At 38.3% G+C, this 19,681-nt stretch overlaps 1 protein-coding gene and 1 non-coding gene across 21 annotated transcripts in view; both read right to left on the bottom strand.

The window, feature by feature from the left end:
- Window positions 1-19,681, bottom strand: part of PUM1 (pumilio RNA binding family member 1) — a 126,002-nt gene that overhangs the window by 18,233 nt on the left and 88,088 nt on the right. For 17 of the 20 annotated variants that reach the window (XR_011562461.1, XM_019979549.2, XM_019979568.2 and 14 more), the window contains 6 exons: window positions 18,520-18,658; window positions 17,136-17,279; window positions 15,916-16,212; window positions 14,601-14,837; window positions 3,714-3,981; window positions 1,200-1,329 (listed from right to left, as the gene is read on the bottom strand). Coding sequence is in view for 19 of the 20 variants with exons in the window: in XM_019979549.2 (XP_019835108.1) it covers window positions 1,200-1,329; window positions 3,714-3,981; window positions 14,601-14,837; window positions 15,916-16,212; window positions 17,136-17,279; window positions 18,520-18,658 (1,215 nt within the window). In the remaining variant the exon portion in view is untranslated. The remainder of the gene's footprint in view (window positions 1-1,199; window positions 1,330-3,713; window positions 3,982-14,600; window positions 14,838-15,915; window positions 16,213-17,135; window positions 17,280-18,519; window positions 18,659-19,681) is intronic. The other 3 variants (XM_019979601.2, XM_019979607.2, XM_019979592.2) reach the window with 2 other exon arrangements.
- On the bottom strand, window positions 18,334-18,410 carry LOC139179124 (small nucleolar RNA SNORD103/SNORD85). Its single transcript, XR_011563547.1, has one exon. It is a non-coding gene; the product is annotated as a small nucleolar RNA SNORD103/SNORD85 (small nucleolar RNA).

Below are 19,681 nucleotides of genomic sequence, written 5' to 3'. Positions count from 1 at the left end.
TTACTTTCATTTGAATAGCACATGAGACTGATAAAGAGACTTTATGATTAAGAATGCCCAACCCACTTATTTTCCATAAAAGGGAACTCAAGTCCAGGGACGTTCTCTAAGTCAGAGAAGTTCTCCAGCTTGTCCCAAAGCGTACTGCTATCATCAACCGCTCATGTGGCCAGCCTAGCTGCATTAACCTCTGGAGTTGGGGAGGTCTGTGTTTTTACATATACGTGACCAAAATGGCAGTGAAAAGGTATCTGAAAGTCAAAATTGTAAGAGTCATATTTAGGCTGATTCCTCAATCCACAGCTAGAGAATTCAGAGTCAAAGAACTTAGATTTTGATGAGAAAAGTTGGGAAGATAAAGACTGTGAGTGAGCCATTTTTTAAAAATCTTCACAAAAACCCAAAAAAATAAGATGTAAGAAGATTACAAATTTCTCTTGTTGAGGGACAGGTAATGTGCAGAGTTGCCGCATTTTACCCCTGTACCAAATGTTTCATCTCAATGTTTCACTCCTTTCTGGCTTTATAATAGGGTTATTGATACCACGGCCGTGTAGTACATCACAGCTACAATGGTCAGTAAAAAAACAAAACAAAACAAAACAAAACAAAAACTGTGCCTTTCTGACATTTTAGTTTAGAAGAGGAAATAGACATTAATCCAACAATCTCACTGATCCTTTCCAAAGACAATGATAACAAGAGTAGACATTATCTGCATTAATAGGAATAATAAGGAATCAAGGCTGAAGGATCACCCATGTATCAATCCTCATGACTGGTTTATGATGAAAAACACTAGAGTTGGTGTTCAAAGATAATTCTCTAGGAAACCATTTTTTAAATATTTTTCAGAACTTTATTGTGGCCCTCCTAAAATTATCTGACACAAATTTTTTCCTCCAAACATGACACTTTCAGTGAAACTATTTTGGCAATCAGAAATATTGTGCTGGATCCTAAATGAAGAGAGTGGTTCTACAAGCATGTTTCTCAAATACACTAGCATTATCTGCTTGGCTATTTAAACGATGCACTTCTGCTAACGAACTGGAGAAATATTTAATCGTGCTTCAAAAAGACCATTCACACTTCATTTTAATGACTGGAATGAAATTGCAATTCTAAAAACAGCTAATGAAAATCAAAATGCTGTGGAGATTCTCTAAAGGCACAAGACAGAAAGAACAAAGGCTTACTTCAAAGAACTTCTGAATGACGTAATTTCCAAATACATCCACCATCAGCTGGTAAGCGGCCTGAAGGATTTCATTGAAGACAAGTTGGCGTTCGGCTGGTGTGGCACGCTCAAGTTTCAGCTGAATGAATCTGAAGTACAAAGTAAAAAGAGCAATCACAGCATTTTAGGAAGACTTGGAAAATATCTAAAGACTAGCTCAATTTATGTAATTTTTCAGTTCTGAAGCTATATGTATTTGTGTGCATATACATATATGCACACACACAACTGTTACTTAAATAAATCACTTGAGCTCACTTACTTGAAGAATTACTGAAAAGGAAAAAAGTTATACTATGAAGTACCCCCTATTTTAACCAAGCTTTTAAAATTATATTTAAGTTCCAGTAGATGTCATTACAACAGGACATGTATTTCCCTGTGGGATGGAGGGAGAGATGACAAGTCGGGCAGAAAAAGAGAAGAAGGTGAAGGCAAGAGGCACAACACCAGGAGAACCTGGCCAGGCGTTTCCTCTTAGAAAACCAGTCCCACATCAATAGACTTAAAAGCCCATGGTCCCTATTTTAGTCTTCAACACACATTCATATGAAGTACATATGTAGTACATATTCATTAATGGTGGGGAACAGTAGTCATCTATGTGCAGGATCTTTCTAAAGTAGCAGCTACTCAGTTTGCCTTTTTTAGCTCAGAAGACTGTATTTAAAAAACCATGTTTTTCTCTTAATCTGGACTTTAGGATTTAAATATGAAAAATCCTTACCCAGTAGCAAGCTGGTAGAATTTAAAGAGGAGGCAAATTCTTTGGGAATTGTTTTAGTGGAATCATCGGAGAGAAAGAAACGGGGAGAGAGAAGGCTGGATGATGTCATCATAACTCTGCCTGTTCCTGAGGACCAAGGTCCCTTTCTGTGAAGTCCACTGGAACAGGGAGCAGTAACCAAAGCTAAATAACAGCATTTTCTAACCTCTGTGCAGACCCTTACTTCTACAGAAGGGAACAACAAAGGAAAGTGGTGGCAACATCTTATTCCTGAGCCTAAGGATCCAAACTTGCATTTGAACAGTGTCTCTGAGAGAAAGATTCTTAACAGTGATTAAAGCAGCAAGTACTGTACAAACGTCTTTGTGTTAGTATTTCTGTTTTTCTTGAACTGTAGACATTCTGTGAGGTCTCATGAACAAAGGCTAATGAACACCAGGCTAATCTTTCAGAAAGGTAAAAAGGCTTGTTTCAGCATGTGATCCAGATTATTGTTCAGTCGCTCAGTCGTGTCCAACTCTTTGAGACCCCATGGACTGCAGCAGGCCAGGCTTCCCTATCCTTCACCATCTCTTAGAGCTTGATCTAACTCATGTCCATCAAGTCAGTGATGCCATCTAACCACCTCCTCCTCTGTCATCCCCTTCTCCTCCTGCCTTTAATCCTTCCCAGCATCAGCGTCTTTTCTAAAAAGTGTTCTTGTATCAGGTGGCCAATGTATTGGAACTTCAGTTTCAGCATCAGTCTTTTTAATGAGTATTCAGGATTGATTTCCTTTAGGATTGACAGGTTTGATCTCCTTGCAGTCCAAGGAAAGGACTCTCAAGGGTCTTCTCCAACACCATAGTTCAAAACCATCAATTCTTTGGCGCTCAACTTTCTCTATGGTCCAACTCTCACAGACATGACTACTGGACATGACTACTGGAAAAATCATAGCTGTGACCATAGGGACCTTTGTCAGCAAAGGAATGTCTCTGCTTTTTAATAAGCTAGGTTTGTCATAGTTTTTCTTCCAAGGAGCAAGCGTCTTTTAATTTCATGGCTGCAGCTGCCATCCAGAGTGATTTTGGAGCCCCCAAAAATAAAGCCTGTCACTGTTTCCATTGTTTCCCCATCTATTTGCCATGAAGTAATGGGACTGGATGCCATGATCTTCATTTTTTGAATGCTGAGTTCTAAGCCAGCTTTTTCACTCTCTTCTTTCACTTTCATCAAGAGGCTCTTTAGTCCTCTTTGCTTTCTGCCATAAGGGTGGTGTCATCTGCATATCTGAGGTTGCTGATATTTCTCCCAGCAATCCTGATTCCAGCTTGTGCTTCATCCAGCCTGGCATTTTGTGTGATATACTCTGAATCTAAGTTAAATAAGCAGGGTGACAATATACAGCTTTGACATGCTCCTTTCCCAATTTTGAACCAGTCTGTTGTTCCATGTCCGGTTCTAACTGTTGCTTCTTGACCTGCATACAGGCTTCACAGGAGGCAGGTAAGGTGGTCTGGTATTCCCATCTCTTAAAGAACTTTCCACAGTTTGTTGTGATCCAGATTACTAAATGGCTACTGTCAATCACTTTGTATCTGATGGCTCTCACAGCCTCTAAAATAAATAATAGGAAGTATACCAAAAGGTAAATTTCGTTTCATTAATTTTATAGCAATTTCCTTAAGTGTATACCTTATCTGAGGCATGGAATTTAAGGCATTAAGATTTCGGTTACCTTAAGTGCCAAAGCCAAGTCCTCACCTGGAACCATGCTGGTCTTGGGAAAACTCCATTATGTGCCCAGCAATCTCCCGCAATTGTAAATTAGGATATCGGTTATTTCGAAAATCTTCCAAAAGCCTGCTCCTGCCAGAGGGCATGACATCAGACATTCCGTATCGCAAACGGGAGGAGGAAAAAAGGGTGCTGCTGGGGCTGAAGAGGCTGGAGGCACTGCTTGCGCTGCGGTACTTGGCTTCAGCGCCTGGAGCAGCAGAGATGTATCTTCCACTGCCATTTGTGAGTCCTCCTGTTGGTTACAGAACAGGAGAACTCAAGACTCATTCTCATTTTGTTCAAGAGAAGAAAAAGCATCCCATACATGAAATCTTGTATCACCTCTGATTTCTTTTCAAATCTGTTGCTTTTGTGTTAAGACTCAATTCTATTAGTGCCATGATTTTTATCAGGCCAACTCACCAAGTTGGAAGAAAACTTCTGCACAAAAATTGAGAGGAGAGTGCTATTAAACACTGATAGGACACTGCTAGCGATAATGGAGCAAGGGTTAGTGAGTCCCTTCGTAATAAGTGAAATGAGGAGGAACGTTCCTGCTGTGTGAACCAGGATCAGAAAAGACAAACTGCAGAGACAAGAGTGGTTTTCCACTCCCATCTCTGTGGAGATTCCTGCCATCAGTGAATAATCCCCACTCCCATCTGAAACCCTTTCTTAAAAAAAAAAAAAAAATGGGGTACCCAGGTTAGTCTGTTTTATACAGTGGGTCCCCCAAAAAAGTTTTGAAGGCATGGTTTTGCCAGTAAATAAAAGTATGAAAATCACTAAGGCAATGCAGGCCAACAATTAGACATAAGGCACAGGGGAAAAAAAAAAAGGATATATACTTTGAAATGGAAGGCTTTCAAGTTCTTCATCAGGAATGGACAGCTTCTAACTCCTACTGGAACAGAGCCTGAAGTAATTGCAGTAGCAACAACTTTCAGGCCACTAATACTGCCATCTTGACTGCTGACAAAGAAATAATCACTATGAATCCCCAGACAGAAAAAATAGAGGAAAAACTGAAAAGTCTATCAAGAGGTAATTATGAGTATCTGTTTTCCTTGTTGTTTTTTTTTACAATACTGGCTTTTTTTGTTTGTTTGTTTGTTTTAACTTTAGATTGTACTATAAAAAGGACGTGAAGCCTTTTTTTTTTTGGTTCTTCCCCCATTCCTACATTGCAAAGTAGGTAAGAAATACCATTTAAACCACAAAGAGAGCAGATGAATAACAACCCAGGAACCATGAGAGAAGTCACCCACCATGAACTGCCTGTTAACTACAGAGTTTTAATGACAGTTTAGTCTGGAGTTCAGTGGTAGCTACAAAAGGATACTCAGCTTGGATTTCTCCACAGAATTCTAGGGCCCAGTTTCAAAGGTCTGGGTCTCAGTGAAAACTATGGAACCAAAAGGAAATGGCTCACATTTTTAAATAATTAAATAAAAACTACTTACTGAGCATTTGTCCTATGCCAGCCTCTATGCTAGCAGTATTTCATATCCACTTTCTATCAAATTCTTACTGGCATTACGGAAAAGGGAGTTTTAAAAATCCCGTATAAGTAACAGAAAATTAAGGCCCAAAGATATGAAATGCCTCTCCAAAGATACAAAACTCAAATTCACCATGGCCAGAATTTATCACAGAATTCTTAACTCCAGAGTTACAGCTTTGCAACCAACCACACAATACTCCTTTTCAGATACAGTTATACAGTTTTCGTTTTCTAAAGGACATTGTTATTCTTGTCAAAATTCCATAATATTTCTTAATCCAAAAGGAAAACATTTCTTTCAGCAAAGGAAGACAGGAGGTTTGTAAGAAAAAAGAACAGTAGCCATATGGCTGCTTTTTATTCCATTTCAAAAATAATTCTTTTTTTCCCCAGTCTGAGAAAGGAGACAAACAGGCAAAGAGGAAGTAATCAGACAGGTGAGCAGTACTGGAAGAGTGTGATAATACCAAGTGGTGGTGAAGAAGAAGGCATGGCATGAATACACAAGGTTTTGAAACAAAGGTATTTTAAGAACCTGGTCACTAACAAAGGCACTTAGTGAAAAGTAACAAATCAACAAAAATACAACCAAACTCCTAAAAGACCTGAGAAACATCCAAATTAACATGGAAGGAAGCCAGATCCTCGGTTTCAAGGCTGAATTGCGGGAACCAACCCTGAGCACTGCCCTACTTCTCTACTTCAGTTACACAAGCCAACAAATGCACTTATTGTTTAAGCCATTATCAGCTGGATTTTCTGTTACTGTGGCTAAGAGCATACTGACTAATCCACAACATAAAGGGTTGGAGTGAATAATGGGCAGATTTATACATCTGCCCTGAAGTTTTGATTTTTGGCTCTGGTATCCTTGGATGCCAGACAGGATACACAAGCACACACATATATATACACACACAGCTGTTATTATTGAGAAAGGAAGTATACAAATCTGAAAAAAAAGTTTCTCTAGGTACTATATTATAAATGGCAAACTAACAGTTAATAGGAATATTCTGCTCAGGCCAAATAATTTTCTTTAAACATTAAGCCAATAGTTAAAACTTCTGCTTAAAAAATGTGGTTTCCTGTTGTTTTTGAAAAGGTATCCGGCAAAGAGTAGACCATCATTACTTGTTGACTGCAGTTTCTTTATAGATACATAAAGGCGTCTTCTAGTTCACTATAGTTTACACACCTACATGCACTTATGCCCAAACTTTCATCCCTTGGAGGTGGCCTTTGAGAGTATTTAACACCTGTTTTAAAAAGAACATTTCATTCAGGCCCTCTAAGGGAGCCTCCTAATGATTCCACAAAGTTTTCAGCAATATTTTGATGGTGGTGGATTTCATAGAGCTGTGTCCTATGATATCTCCACAGAGATCAACAGCTTAAATGTTTTGTGTATATGTAGGTTTCCTGCTTCACATGTAAGGAATGTGGAAGTCACCACTTCACCCTAACAACAAGCAAAAAACTAAGCAGTCTGAAAAACCAAGAATTCTTCTTGGATCCATAAAAGAGGTGAAAATAGAGAAAACCACTGCCGCCAAGATCAGAGAAACAGACGTACGGGTCACCACGGCTCACCTGACCACAGACTCAAATAGACACACTGCCCAAACCAGTACCAGACAAGGAAATCCTGAACTGTATGTAACCAACAAACTATCAAGTATTGACAACTCTGAAATACTCAACTCTAGCCTACTCAAACTATCCTGTCCCAATAAAGGGAGAAGGAAAAATACTAAGAAACATTTGTGAAGTTGACGGTCCAGAAATATAGGCTCACTAACACAGTGAGACCTAATCGTAAGTCTATAGAACACTCTCCCTTCCCTCACACTTCACCATCACATTACTAAAAACCTACTATGGCATTTCCTTTCGCTTGATATATCAGGCATGGCTATCAAGGCACAGCAAAAGGCAAAAAAAAAAATCTGAAGAGTAAGGGCACACACAAGAAACATATATGAGAGGGTACTGAAATTTTCAGAATGGGAATTTAAAACAATTACGATTACTATGCTAAGGGCCCTAAAATATACAGCACACAGGAAGAGATGGGCAATGTAAGCAGAGAGATGGAAATCCTGAGAAAGAACCAAGAAGAAATGCTAGAGATAAAAAATATTGTAACCAAAATGAAGAACACCTTTGATGGGTTTATAAGCAGACTGACTACAGATGAAGAAAGAATCTCTAAGCTAGAGGATCTATCAATAGAATCCTCAAAAATCAAAATGGAAAGAGAACAAAGACTCAAACAGAACAGAATACCCAAGGATTGTGGGGCAACTACAAAAACGGGAACATACACATAGTGGGGCTATCCAAAGGAGAAGAAAGAGAGAAAGGGACAGAGAGGACATCTGAGTCTATAATGACTAAGGGTTATCTAAATCAACGTCAGACACCAAACTGCAGGTCCAGGAAGCACAGGGAACACCAAGCAGGAAAAGAAAGCAAAAATTATACCTCCCAACCATCATTTTCAAATTACATAAAATCAAAGATAAAGAAAAATACTGAAAGAAGCCACAGGAGCAAAAAAGTCTTACTTACAGAGGAGCAAAGATAAGAATTACATCTGACTTCTCCTCAAAAAGCATGCAAGCAAGAAGAGAGAAGACTAAGTTTTGAAGGAAAAGAAACCCACCAACCTAGAATTCCATACCCTGCAAAATTATCCTTCACAAGTGAAGGAGAAATAAAGACTTTCTCAGCAAACAAAAATTGATGGCATTTGTTGCCAACAGATGTGCCTTGCAAAAAATGTCAAAAGCATTCTTCAGAAAGAAGTATAAATAACACAGGCCACAAACTGATCCATATAAAGAAAGGAAGAACCTCAAAAAGAGAAAATTTTCTCTTATTCTTAACTGATCTGACAGACAACAGTTTGCTCCAATAACAGCAACAATGTATTCAATTATGTATGCTTATGTCTATATTATACACATACATATATACATACACGTACGCTTTTTATACAGCTGAAATGAATGACAGTAATTACATAAGGGATAGCAGATAAAGGTTAAGATTATTCTGTGATTATAAAGTCCTTTTATGGCCTTATTTGAAAGTGGACCTCAGTTAACTGTAAATGTATAATGATCCTAGTCAAACCACTGAAAAAGTTGGGGGAAAAAAAAAAAGGAAGTAGTCTGATAGGCTAAGAAAGGAAATACAATGGAATCATAAAAAATGCTCAATTAAAACCACAAGAGGCAGGGACTTCCTGGTGGTCCAGTGGCTAAGATTCCACATTCCCAATGCAGGGTGCTTGGGTTCGACCCCTAGTCAGGTAACTAGATCCCACATGCCACAACTAAAGATTCCATGTAGCCAAATAATTTTTTTTAAACCCACAATTGGCAGAAAAAGAATGAAAGACAAACATAGAAACAAAAAAATAGAAAACAAATATGGTAAACATTAATCCAACTATATCAATAATCACTTTGTCAATGGTCTAAATGTACCAATTAAAGAGACTGTCAGAGTGGGTCAAAAAATGAAATTCAACATATGCCGTCTACAAGAAACTAACTTTAAAAATACACACGTACAGATTAAAAGTACCATGCTAAATTAAGAAGTGCTTCAGTTACTTTATCCAAAGGGTTTTCTAGTATTCCGGCCATCTAGGATCCCATCTTCTCGCTACATGGAATGTTTTCATTCATCTGGTTTTGTTTTCTGTACTCAGAGATTTAGTAGATGACTAATGGGCAAAACCCTGCTCTCTTTGCCTTTTAAAGAAAACTTCCCAAGGCGCTCAACATCTGGTTCTGAATTTAACACAGGCAGAGGCAGTGCTGCTCACAAAAATGTTTACAAAGTAGTTCTCCTCAAACCACTCCTTAATACCATAACCAAGCAACCTTTCATGAAAGTAAGCCTAAGAATAATTGTCTTTAGTGCATAATGCTAAATCCAAACTGTGTTAACTTTCACTCGGTTAGTTTTACAGATGACAAGTCACTTTCAGAGAACTAGGTAATCAATCACAAAATGCTACATTTCCATTTAGAACAGAGAAGTGTCTGAAGGCACACACATGACTAGTTAACAATCTGAGATTACTACAGGTTCAGTTCAATTCAATCACTCAGTAGTGTCCAACTCTTTGCGACCCCATGAATCACAGCACGCCAGGCCTCCCTGTCCATCACCAACTCCCGGAGTTCACCCAAATTCATGTCCATAGAGTCGGTGATGCCATCAAGCCATCTCATCTCAAAAAGCATGTAAAGACCTGCACACTAAAAATTTCAAAACTTTGCTGGGGAAAAACAGTGCACGCAAAGATGAACAATCACCTACCTCGTGCAATACACAAAACTAACTCAAAACGGACCAAAGACTTTAAGAGCTAAAAAAACAAAAATTTTAGAACAAAACATAGGAGAACATCTTTAAGACCTTGAGTTAGGCAAAGATTTCTATACCATAAAGCATGATAAACTGGACCTCATCAAAATTAAAACTATTTTTAAAAAATTTAAAGTTACTGCACTTCAAAAACAACCATTTAAAAAGAAAAAGACAAGCAAAAGACCAGAGACTATGTACATGCAAAACACATATACATAAAGTCTGATAAAGGACTTGATTCCAGAATATAGGGCTTCTCAGACGGTGCACTGGTGAAGAATCTGCCTGCCAATGCAGGAGACCTAAGAGATGCGTGTTCAATCCCTGCGTTGGAGAAATCCTCTGAAGCAGGGCAAGGCAACCCACTCCAGTATTCTTGCCGGGAAAATCCCATGGACAGAAGAGCCTGGTGGGTCCATAGTGTCACAAAGAGTTGGGCATGACTGAAGCAACTTATTAGCACACATCCAGAATATACAAAGAACCCTTACAATTCCATGGAATAAGACAAACAATGCACATCCAAAACTGGGCCCAAAAAATGAGTGGACATTTCACCAAAGATACATGAATGGTAATAAGCACATAAAAAGATGCTATACATTACTGTCATTAGGGAAATGCAAATTAAAACCACAATGACATAACTATTTCATGCCCACTAGAATGGTGATGTTATGTAAGAAAAATAAGAACAAATGCTGGCAAGGATGCAGAGAAATTGGAATCCTCGAACACTGCTGGTGGGAATGTAAATGATGAAATTGGAAAAGTTTGAATTTCTCCAAAATTTAACATAAAACTTTTACATTCAGTAATTCTACTTCCAGAGAAGTGAAAACATGTTTCTACAGGAAAACATCTAATAGCCAAAAACTGTAAACAACAAACATCCTTCAATTGTGAAAAGTTAGACAAAATGTAGCATTATCCAGAAAACAGGATAATTCAGCCACAAAAAAAAAGGAATAAACTACTGACACATACTATATCATGAATAAAATCTCAAAAACCTCTGAAGAAAAAAAAAAGTCAAGCAAAAGAGGTCACATACTGTATAGTTCCATTTATATCAAATGTTCAGAAAAGGCAAATTTAAAAACAGGAAGTAGGAAATTCCCTGGCAGTCCAGTGGTTAGGGCTCTGCAGTTTCACTGCAGAGGGCACTGGGTTCCATTCCAAGTAGGGTAACTAAGAATCCCTGAGCCATGAAGCACACACATCTCCACCCCCACATGCAAAAAAAGAACACAAACAGAAAGTACATCACTGTCTGACTGGGGCTAAGGGTGTGAATGGGCTTCCCTGCTGGCTCAGCAGTATACAATCCACCTGCAATGCAGGAGGCGTAGGAGAGGAAAGTTGGATCCTTAGGTTGGGAAAATCACCTGGAAGAGGCACGGCAACCCACTCTAGTATTCTTGCCTAGAGAATCTCATGAACAGAGGAGCCTGGTGGGCGAAAACAGGGTCGCAAAGAGGCAGACACGACTGAAGTGACTTCACGCATGTGCACGCACATATTCAAGGGTGTGAATGGGGATTAACATAAATGACTAAGAAAAATCTTACAGAAGGGATGAAAATATTACCAAACTGATTTATGCTAAAGATTGCACAATATAGAAAGTTACTAAAAATAATTGAATTACATGCTTGAAAGGAGTGGATTTCAAAATACGCAATATACAACTCAATAAAGCTGTTTTTGGGGGACTATCCTGGTGGTACGGTGGCTAAGACTCCATGATCCCAATCGCAAGGGACGTCAGGGAACTAGATCCTACATGCAGCAATTAAAGAATCCCCATGCCACATCAAAGATCAGAGATCCTGCGTGCCACAACTAAAACCCAGGACAGCCAAATAAATAAACAGATACTTTTTAAAATAAATTGTTTTTAAAAATAGAAATCTGATCTTTAAAACAGGTGTGAAAAAAACACTGAAGAATCTATAGTAGGTACTTGACATGTGAATGTTGAATAAACAAGGAGGAACATAATTACTACAGGCAGTGATTTTTTTTCAGAGTATCCTAACACATGTCTGTCTACTGGGAGGAAGTGTGAAAATATATGATAACATTGAGAAAAGATCCACACTGGGATAACAGAGATACAAGCTGGAGTGTGCATTCAAACACTTATATAGCTATGGGGTATCACAAAAGTCATTAAACCATGCTGAGTTTAAGTTTCCCTGTATAGAGTCATCTGAGTACTTAACACAATGAATGAATGCTTACTTACTATGGTTGTTAGTGACCTGAGAACTGATAGTTGGTGGCAGCAGTATAGTATTAATAGTAAAAACTACATCAGGAATGGCCCAATATATATTTGGTAAAAAAAAGTTACATTTCCTTGGTGACAGATGGTAAACAGACTTCTTGTGGTGATTATTTTATAATGGTTAAAACTAAAGCATACAAGAACCTTTTCCTCAAGGAAATAGACTGAAGTGAGGCAAAGCACCACAATCAAGACACAAAATTCCTCAAGAGTGGCATGTATGATTAAACATCGCACATGCAAAAAAGGCAGTCCAATGGAAATACATACATCTAAAATGCTTATACAAAGTAAAAAATTTTTAAAGGGAAGATATGTCAAAAATAAAACTAGGCAGACAGCAAGAGTCATTAAAATAAGTAGCTCACACCAATAGTTCGTTCCTTCTTCACAGGGGAATCAAAAATTAAGGAGAAGGATGTATTTTATTAAATTGCTGATATATTGGAAAGAGGAAAGGCACCACGCATGCGAGTAATGTTTCCAGCTCCATTTTCAAACACCTAGAGCCATAGCGTTTCGTTCAGAGGCTGATACAGTCCACAGGACAAATCTGGCCTGCCATCTATTTTTGTAAATGAAGTTTTATTGAAAGATAGCTGCACGTTTACTTACATTTTGTCTGTGGCTACTCCTGTGCTTCTATAGCAGAGTTGAATATTGACTATAGAGACTGACTGACAAGCCTAAGATACCTCCTATCTGGCTGTTTACAAAAAAAACTTATTGTAGATTTCATTTGTTTACTGTTAAGTATATGCTGATACAGTTTAAATGTTTAAACCAAGGAATTAAAGGATAAGAGTTCTGACCCTGATAACGCAATGGTTTAAAAGATATTCTGGCACATTACATGGTAGGATATACCCTGATGCTGCTTTGGAGTCTGTTCAGATATGAGAAGACCTAAGCAAGTCAGTTTCCTCACATCTGTATCATAGGCATAATACCATATCTTCAGAATGGTATGCACAGCACCCAAAACTGTTAACAGTAGCTGGTAATAACTATTCAATAAATGTTAATACCTTCCATCTACATACTAAGCTGGGGCTTTCATCTTCTCCTTATAAGTTTGCATTAACCCTCATTCTTTAAAGCCAGGCCTCCTGTCACAAAGAGACACTGTTGTGCAATATACCCTATTCCTTATTTATCCAATATGGACCTAGCAATCTGTAACGTCCCCAAAACTTTTCTAAAGTAATGTCCATGTATAACATGAGACAGTTTCATAACTATAGTTCTTATCATGTAAAACCTCAGGATACACACGCACACTCTCACATGTCTATATACATATATAGTTTTGCCTTAGAACTCATTTCTCAAACTCAGAGAGCACTCTTAGTTCTAGAATAATAACTATATTATCCTATCCCCTTCAAGACTTTTGATTTTTATAATCATTTTTCAGTCTTTGTCTTTCCAAATAAAAAAGGACTAATCATTTTTAATCAATCCTCATTTCTGAGTCCATCATCTTTCTAGTCAAAAACAAAGAAACAAACAAAAAAAAAGATCCATGTAAACTCTGGACTTTGGATGATAACGATATGTCAATGTAGGTCCATCAACAGTAACAAAGGTACCACTTTGGTGGGGGACGGTGATAACAGGAGAAGCTATAAATGTGCAGGTCAGAGAGTACAAGGGAAATCTCTATATTCTTCCCTCGATTTTATTATGAGCCTAAAACTGCTCTAAAAAATAAAGCTTTAACTTAAAACAATAATAAATAGAAGATTTAAAAATCAGAATCCTCTAGCAAAGTGGTATTTCCCAGGACAGTCCTAATTCAGGCTTGTCATCACAGATGATTATTAACAACACCCCCATTAGCTCCCTTAAGTGTCCTAGGTTGTAGGATGAATTATATGGTCGCCACACTTCTATGCCTCAACTTTATCCATCTAAAAAATAAATCAGCACTTCAAAATACAAACTTGATAAATAACTAGAGGAAGGGAGTGTGTATACCATCTTCCATCTTGAAAGATTTAAAACTTTGCCACCCAAATTGTTAGAGTAAGTTTCTTTTCATTCTTAAAGCTGGCTGCTTAGAAGCCTCTTTTCCCTCGTCATTTTCCAGGATTCAGATGGTAACATTTTTTTAAACCCCATATACAAAATAAGCTAAACATATAATCGGGAAGGATCTATACTCATTACCATCCTGTGTAGTTTAAGAATGTACATAGAAATATTTTCTAAAGAATCTGACAAAAATTTTAAAACAAAATGCTTTATGTGAGAAAGTAAGATATTAAACATATACACGGGGAAGGAAAGGGAATCTAAAAAACAAGGCTAAATATTAACTGTGGTGCTATTTCAGTAGTGTTACTAGGTTAATACACTCTTTGTCTCTCTTTTCCAGCTTAATTAAAAGGAATCTGTACTGTATACTGAAAGATTCTCACATGCAGCCAAAGAACAGCCAAAGATGTTCATACTAAAGCTGAAGTGAATTTACATGGGATGCACCCAAACTTGGATAAATTCCAAACTGCTGTGCTGCCGAGGTATAGCCTAAATAACATGAGGCACTTTAGGAAGGCAAAGAACACCCAGGACACCTCTAGGATGAAGGGATCGTCCTTTGCTTATGCAAAGTACTTCTAATGTCATCAGTGGCAAGAGATTTCTAGAGTTCAAGGTGGTGTAGAGTAATGGTTCTTACCCAGGTTTAAGCTTGAAGAGGATCCATGTGAAGAGAGGGAAGGAGGTGGTGTCTGTGAATGTCCTGGTCCCTGACTAGGGAGAGGCATGCCCACGGGTCCAGGAGAGGAGGAAAAGCTAAGGCCGTTATAAAAACTGTGTCCAATGGGGGTCAAGCTGCTCGATGTCCTCTTATAAAGGTCACTGCTGCCAGTCAGGGAGTCACGGCGGGAGCCACTGCCAGTGTTGGAGTTTGCAACTAAAATGGAATTAAAACAATGCAGATAAGAACAGGCCTGTTCTTCGAAGAACAAGCCCAGTGACCTGTTCCTAACACTTTGATCCAGACTCCTTACCACCGCAAATTTGTCAGCAGAGACAGCCTAACTGTTCATGTGGCAGTTCTAGGGGCAGGTAAAGTAATAAAGAGGACATGGCTCACGTTAGCATGAAACGTTTTTTTCAAACCATCACACGTATGTTAAAGTCTCCTTCCTTTTGTGTCTCATATTATGGGGATAGGGGTGGGTTAAAATCCTCTGATGGCCACACAAGTTATGGGAAAGGTGAAAGAAAATGGGCTAGAAAGAATGCCTTTCATCAACCCAAAGGTTCTGGTAGAAAAATGGAGTAGAAAAAAGATTTGTGAAGGGGGTATTGCCCCACTACACAAGACTTACATGTAAAAGCCTGGTTTCTCAAAGGGTTCAATCAACAGATATTACTAGCCCCCAATTCCAATTTAAGATACTGTCTCTCAAATAAACCCTTCTGTTTTGATCACATTGTCTTACAAACACTGAAATTATTCCATCATTTTCCTTACTACTTTCCCACTTTTTTTCTCCCATTAAAACATTTAAAATATCTTAAGTCTAATTTCCTTCCTCCCACTTTTCCATAATATCCACCTTAATTCTTCTCAAGACTAGAGAAAACTCATGATTCTTTAAGACCTGCAGGTTGTGGAGTATACCACCCTAAGATTTTTGGTAAGTCCTCCTCCCTCGGTTTTTCATATCCACATTTGTATACTTCCCTCCACATTCTCCCCAATGTCTGCAGAAATCTCCCCAGATTTTCTAATCCTTAAAAAAAAATGGACTCAGAGTATAAATAAGTAGCAATGTGCGTGTAAACCTGAAATAGGCCCCAAATGTATAACTTGATTTGAACAGTCCATTATCTCAAAGACGTGTGGAACAGCTGGGTTCCCACGGGACTCGGTCCAGATCTGCCTGTGGTATCTGTCCAGGGTTCCATGCACTGTCAGTAATTGCATAAAGATTATAAAAAATAATTAAAATTTAGTTTCAGCACATCAGTCTGATTTCTACCTGCTGTTCCAAACCCTCCAAGGGCTGATCCCAGGGTGGCGCCGAGAGAACTGCTACTTCCAAATCCCAAGGATGTGTTGGCAGGCTGGGCGGAGCCCTGGGAGAAGAGGGAGCTGCTCTGTGAATTGCTGCTCAGAGAGTTGTTGCCGTAGAAAGAGCTGGATGCCAGGTTGTTACTGGGCTGCTGCTGGGGCTGGGGCTGAGGCTGCTGAGTTCCTAAAGGGCGAAATGGTCCATTTGTTGTTCCAGCAAGACCACCGGCTGCTCCATTTGCTGAAGCTGCGGCCGCTGCAACAGCTATGTAGAAGAAAGCAAACCATATGGCTATGAAAGAGACTGGCCACATTTCCAAACTGCGTTGTTACCCTTTTGAAAACCTTTTAATGCTGCCATATCTTTTCAAAACAGACACAAATCTTGCAAAGAACTATACAAATCTGTCTCTGATCCCTTCACCTGAAGCTTCTATTAATATTTTTCTACTTCTACTCTCAATTCAAAGTCAAAATACCACTGGAGCCAAGTTCACTATGTGGGCAGATTATAAAGAGTCTATAATTTAAGACAGATCACTATGTGGGCAGATTATAAAGAGTCTATAATTTAAGATAGATATGGGTATCAAAAGTACTCATTTCAAATACAACTACTTCCTAAAGTTTCAAGTTCTACAATTACCTACATTAAGGACATTTTCTCCAGAATCACATACTGAAGCCTTGCAATTCTCAGGACACTTAAGCATATTTCTCTCCCCTAGATACACCCACTGTTGTTCCCAAATTTATAAAATATATAATAATACTATATATATATATATATGACATACATACATACAAAGACTTAAAATAAAAATCTATTGCTGCCCTCCCCCACCATAAGCAAGAAACAAAAACAAAACAAATACCAAATCTTAAAACAACGATATGAATTTCTGTGAAATTAGCCTTGGACTTCTGCCAACAGTGGCCTTTTGTGTGAGTAATCCAACTTCCTATGCTCACAGCAGAGCAGGTCCTTGCTGCTAACTAGCTGGTACACACTGTCAACAGAATCAGAATCTATCAAGGTCACTTGCCACTTCTGACTCTTTCTCTTTGAAAAATTACAGGACAGAATTCTTACTCTGAGAATTGTCAAAGTACCTTTCAACAGAGTTTTAAGAATATCATCCATTCTCCCTTTTAAATCTGAGTGAATCCACTAAGACATAAGCTCACCTGCTTGTGCAGCTGAGGAACTAATGATGACTGGGGCGGGAGCTACAAGTCGAACAGGAGCTCCAAGACCATTTCTCGCTCCTGCATTCACCACAAGGGCACCGGTTTGGTCATAGTAAGCAGCAGGAGCCAAGACTGGATAACCTGAGAATATTAAGATGACAGATAAGTATATATGAAACTAACAAATGTTTCCTGGATACCAGCATACTGTAAATAGTTACAAACTCAGCACTAGGGACAGAAACACCTAGGTTTATATCCTGGCTTGACCACTTAAGTTAACAGCATAACCCTGAGAATCTAGGTAGTATCCTCATAAGGTTAATAATAATACCTGACTCACAAAGTTCTTACAAAGATTAAAAAATGAGTGTGAAAGAGGTAGCATGCTACATGGCACAGTAGGGGGTAGTGTAATTTATTATACACCAAGTGTTAGAAAGGGGATTTAGTGGGACAGGGAACAACTGTACTCTTCAATGTGCTAACCATGGTTATCACTAGCAACCATACACTGACAACTATTTTATGTTTTCTTGACTATACAATTCGTATCACATAATCTAAACACAAATATACTGCAAGTTATCAGGGAAACTCTAGACAAGCTTCCATTAACAGGTTCTTTCAAAAGTCTGAGACAGAATCTTCAAATGCTATTGAGTCATAAGATTAATTACAGTTGACTTCATAATAAAACATAAATGCTTAGTAACTAACAACATGCATGATCTAAGTTCAAGTTACTTAGTGAATTCATAAATAGATAAGCTGATCTAGCTATATGCCAGGGTCAGTAAGAATCCATAAACTTATACTGAGGTCTCAGAAGGACTTGTTTAAAAGGCAAAACCTCAAACTACAGGCAATCCATGCAAAGAATAAGACCAGGAGACAGTAAGCTAAGAATAACATGTATTCAGCATACATATCAATCACAGGTAGACAGCACAAAGCACCTCTACTGTTGGTTTGGGAGAAATTCTAGAAATGTAAGGGGAACATGATCAAAGAATACTAGGAATGTCTTCCTAATAATACTGTTCACAAGTATCAGCCTTGGAGTGATGCTGAGGCAACCTGGCCACTCCTTTCATTCTTAACACTGAGGGAGAAAACAGACTACCACCAAAGGAAAACGGGATAACCCAAGCTATGTGTGGAGGTTCACATATTTCCAACATGTAAGATTATGACTGGCTCAGAATACTAGGTGCTCTCATCAACGAACTATGGTCTAAGTGAGGTCAAGTGTATGTCATCCTCGCCAGTCCCCAAATGATGCCTAAGCAGATCCAAAGTACTGCCATCCTCCTCTGAACCTCCCCACAAGAAGCAGACTTCTGCCCCCTCCGTGACGAGGGACACAATGCAGCCTCACCTGGCATGCCCGCAGCCAGTCCTTGTCCAAACGCAAGGGCAGAATTCACCGCTGCAGCTGCCACCAGTGGATCGGCTTGCTGTCCCTGCTGGTTCTGATTCGGCGTCAAAGGACGCTGGCTGGCTCCTCCACGGAGAACCTGGGAGACAAACAAACCAACGTTTTCTTCACTGGAAACATCTAAGACCCAACACGTGCTTAAGTTAAATCAACTTTAAAAACTGATGATTGTAAACCATTTTTCCAATCATGTTTTTATGTGACATGGATGTTAGGATTTTATAAAAAAAATCAATGAACAGCATTTCATATAGTGAAATTTCATTCTACCACTTTTAGTTTAAGAAACATATTACCTTTATAAGAGTTAAAACCATTTAAAAGTTATAATTCAGTCATTAATCAAATACTTAATGCCTAACATCTGGCAGGTATTGGGGATAAAGCAATGAGCAAGACACACAAAGCTCCTATCTTCTTGGAGTTTTTATTCCAGCGAATGGGAGCTAGACAGTAACCCTATAATAATCAAAAGAGAGTGAAAAAAATTATGCTAGAGTGGATGAGAGGTTTAGATATGATAAACAGGAATAATTTACCCACATCACCAAGTTATAATATCTGTATTAAAAAATAAAAAACCAAACACATAAAAAAGGTTGTATTTTCTTTATGGAATATGAGAACATTTTCTCTACCCTATAACACTATTCCCATTCATCAGAGGCCAAACAGCCCCAATGAAATCAACAGATTTGATTGTAGAAGGCGTCTGACCTGTTTCTATTTTTCTTCATAAATTTCACAGACAGCGATCTAAATCGATGTAAGTATCAGTCAAGAACATTGACATTTCAGTGAATACCTGTTCTGCCACTGTGATAAAGGATCTTTTCCTTTAATTAATGAAAGATAAGATGCTGATAATCATTGTTAAGAATCTATTTCAAAAGATCTATATATGACAGTAAGTAAAAGTACAAAACCCAATAACAGCTAAAATTACCAAAGTTTATGCATTTTGCCAAGTTTTCAAACGTGAAATTCTTATCAGATCATTTTCATTATCACTTTGCTATTTATAAAAGCTACACATGTAATCAAGAGTCCATGTACAGAGAAACACTACTATCAAATATTTATTAAATGAGTATTTAAAATG

This window comes from Bos indicus, chromosome 2, assembly GCF_029378745.1.
Source record: "Bos indicus isolate NIAB-ARS_2022 breed Sahiwal x Tharparkar chromosome 2, NIAB-ARS_B.indTharparkar_mat_pri_1.0, whole genome shotgun sequence".
NCBI lineage: Eukaryota > Metazoa > Chordata > Mammalia > Artiodactyla > Bovidae > Bos > Bos indicus.
Note: the sequence above shows the minus strand (reverse complement) of the source record. Positions and strands in the feature narration are given on the sequence as shown.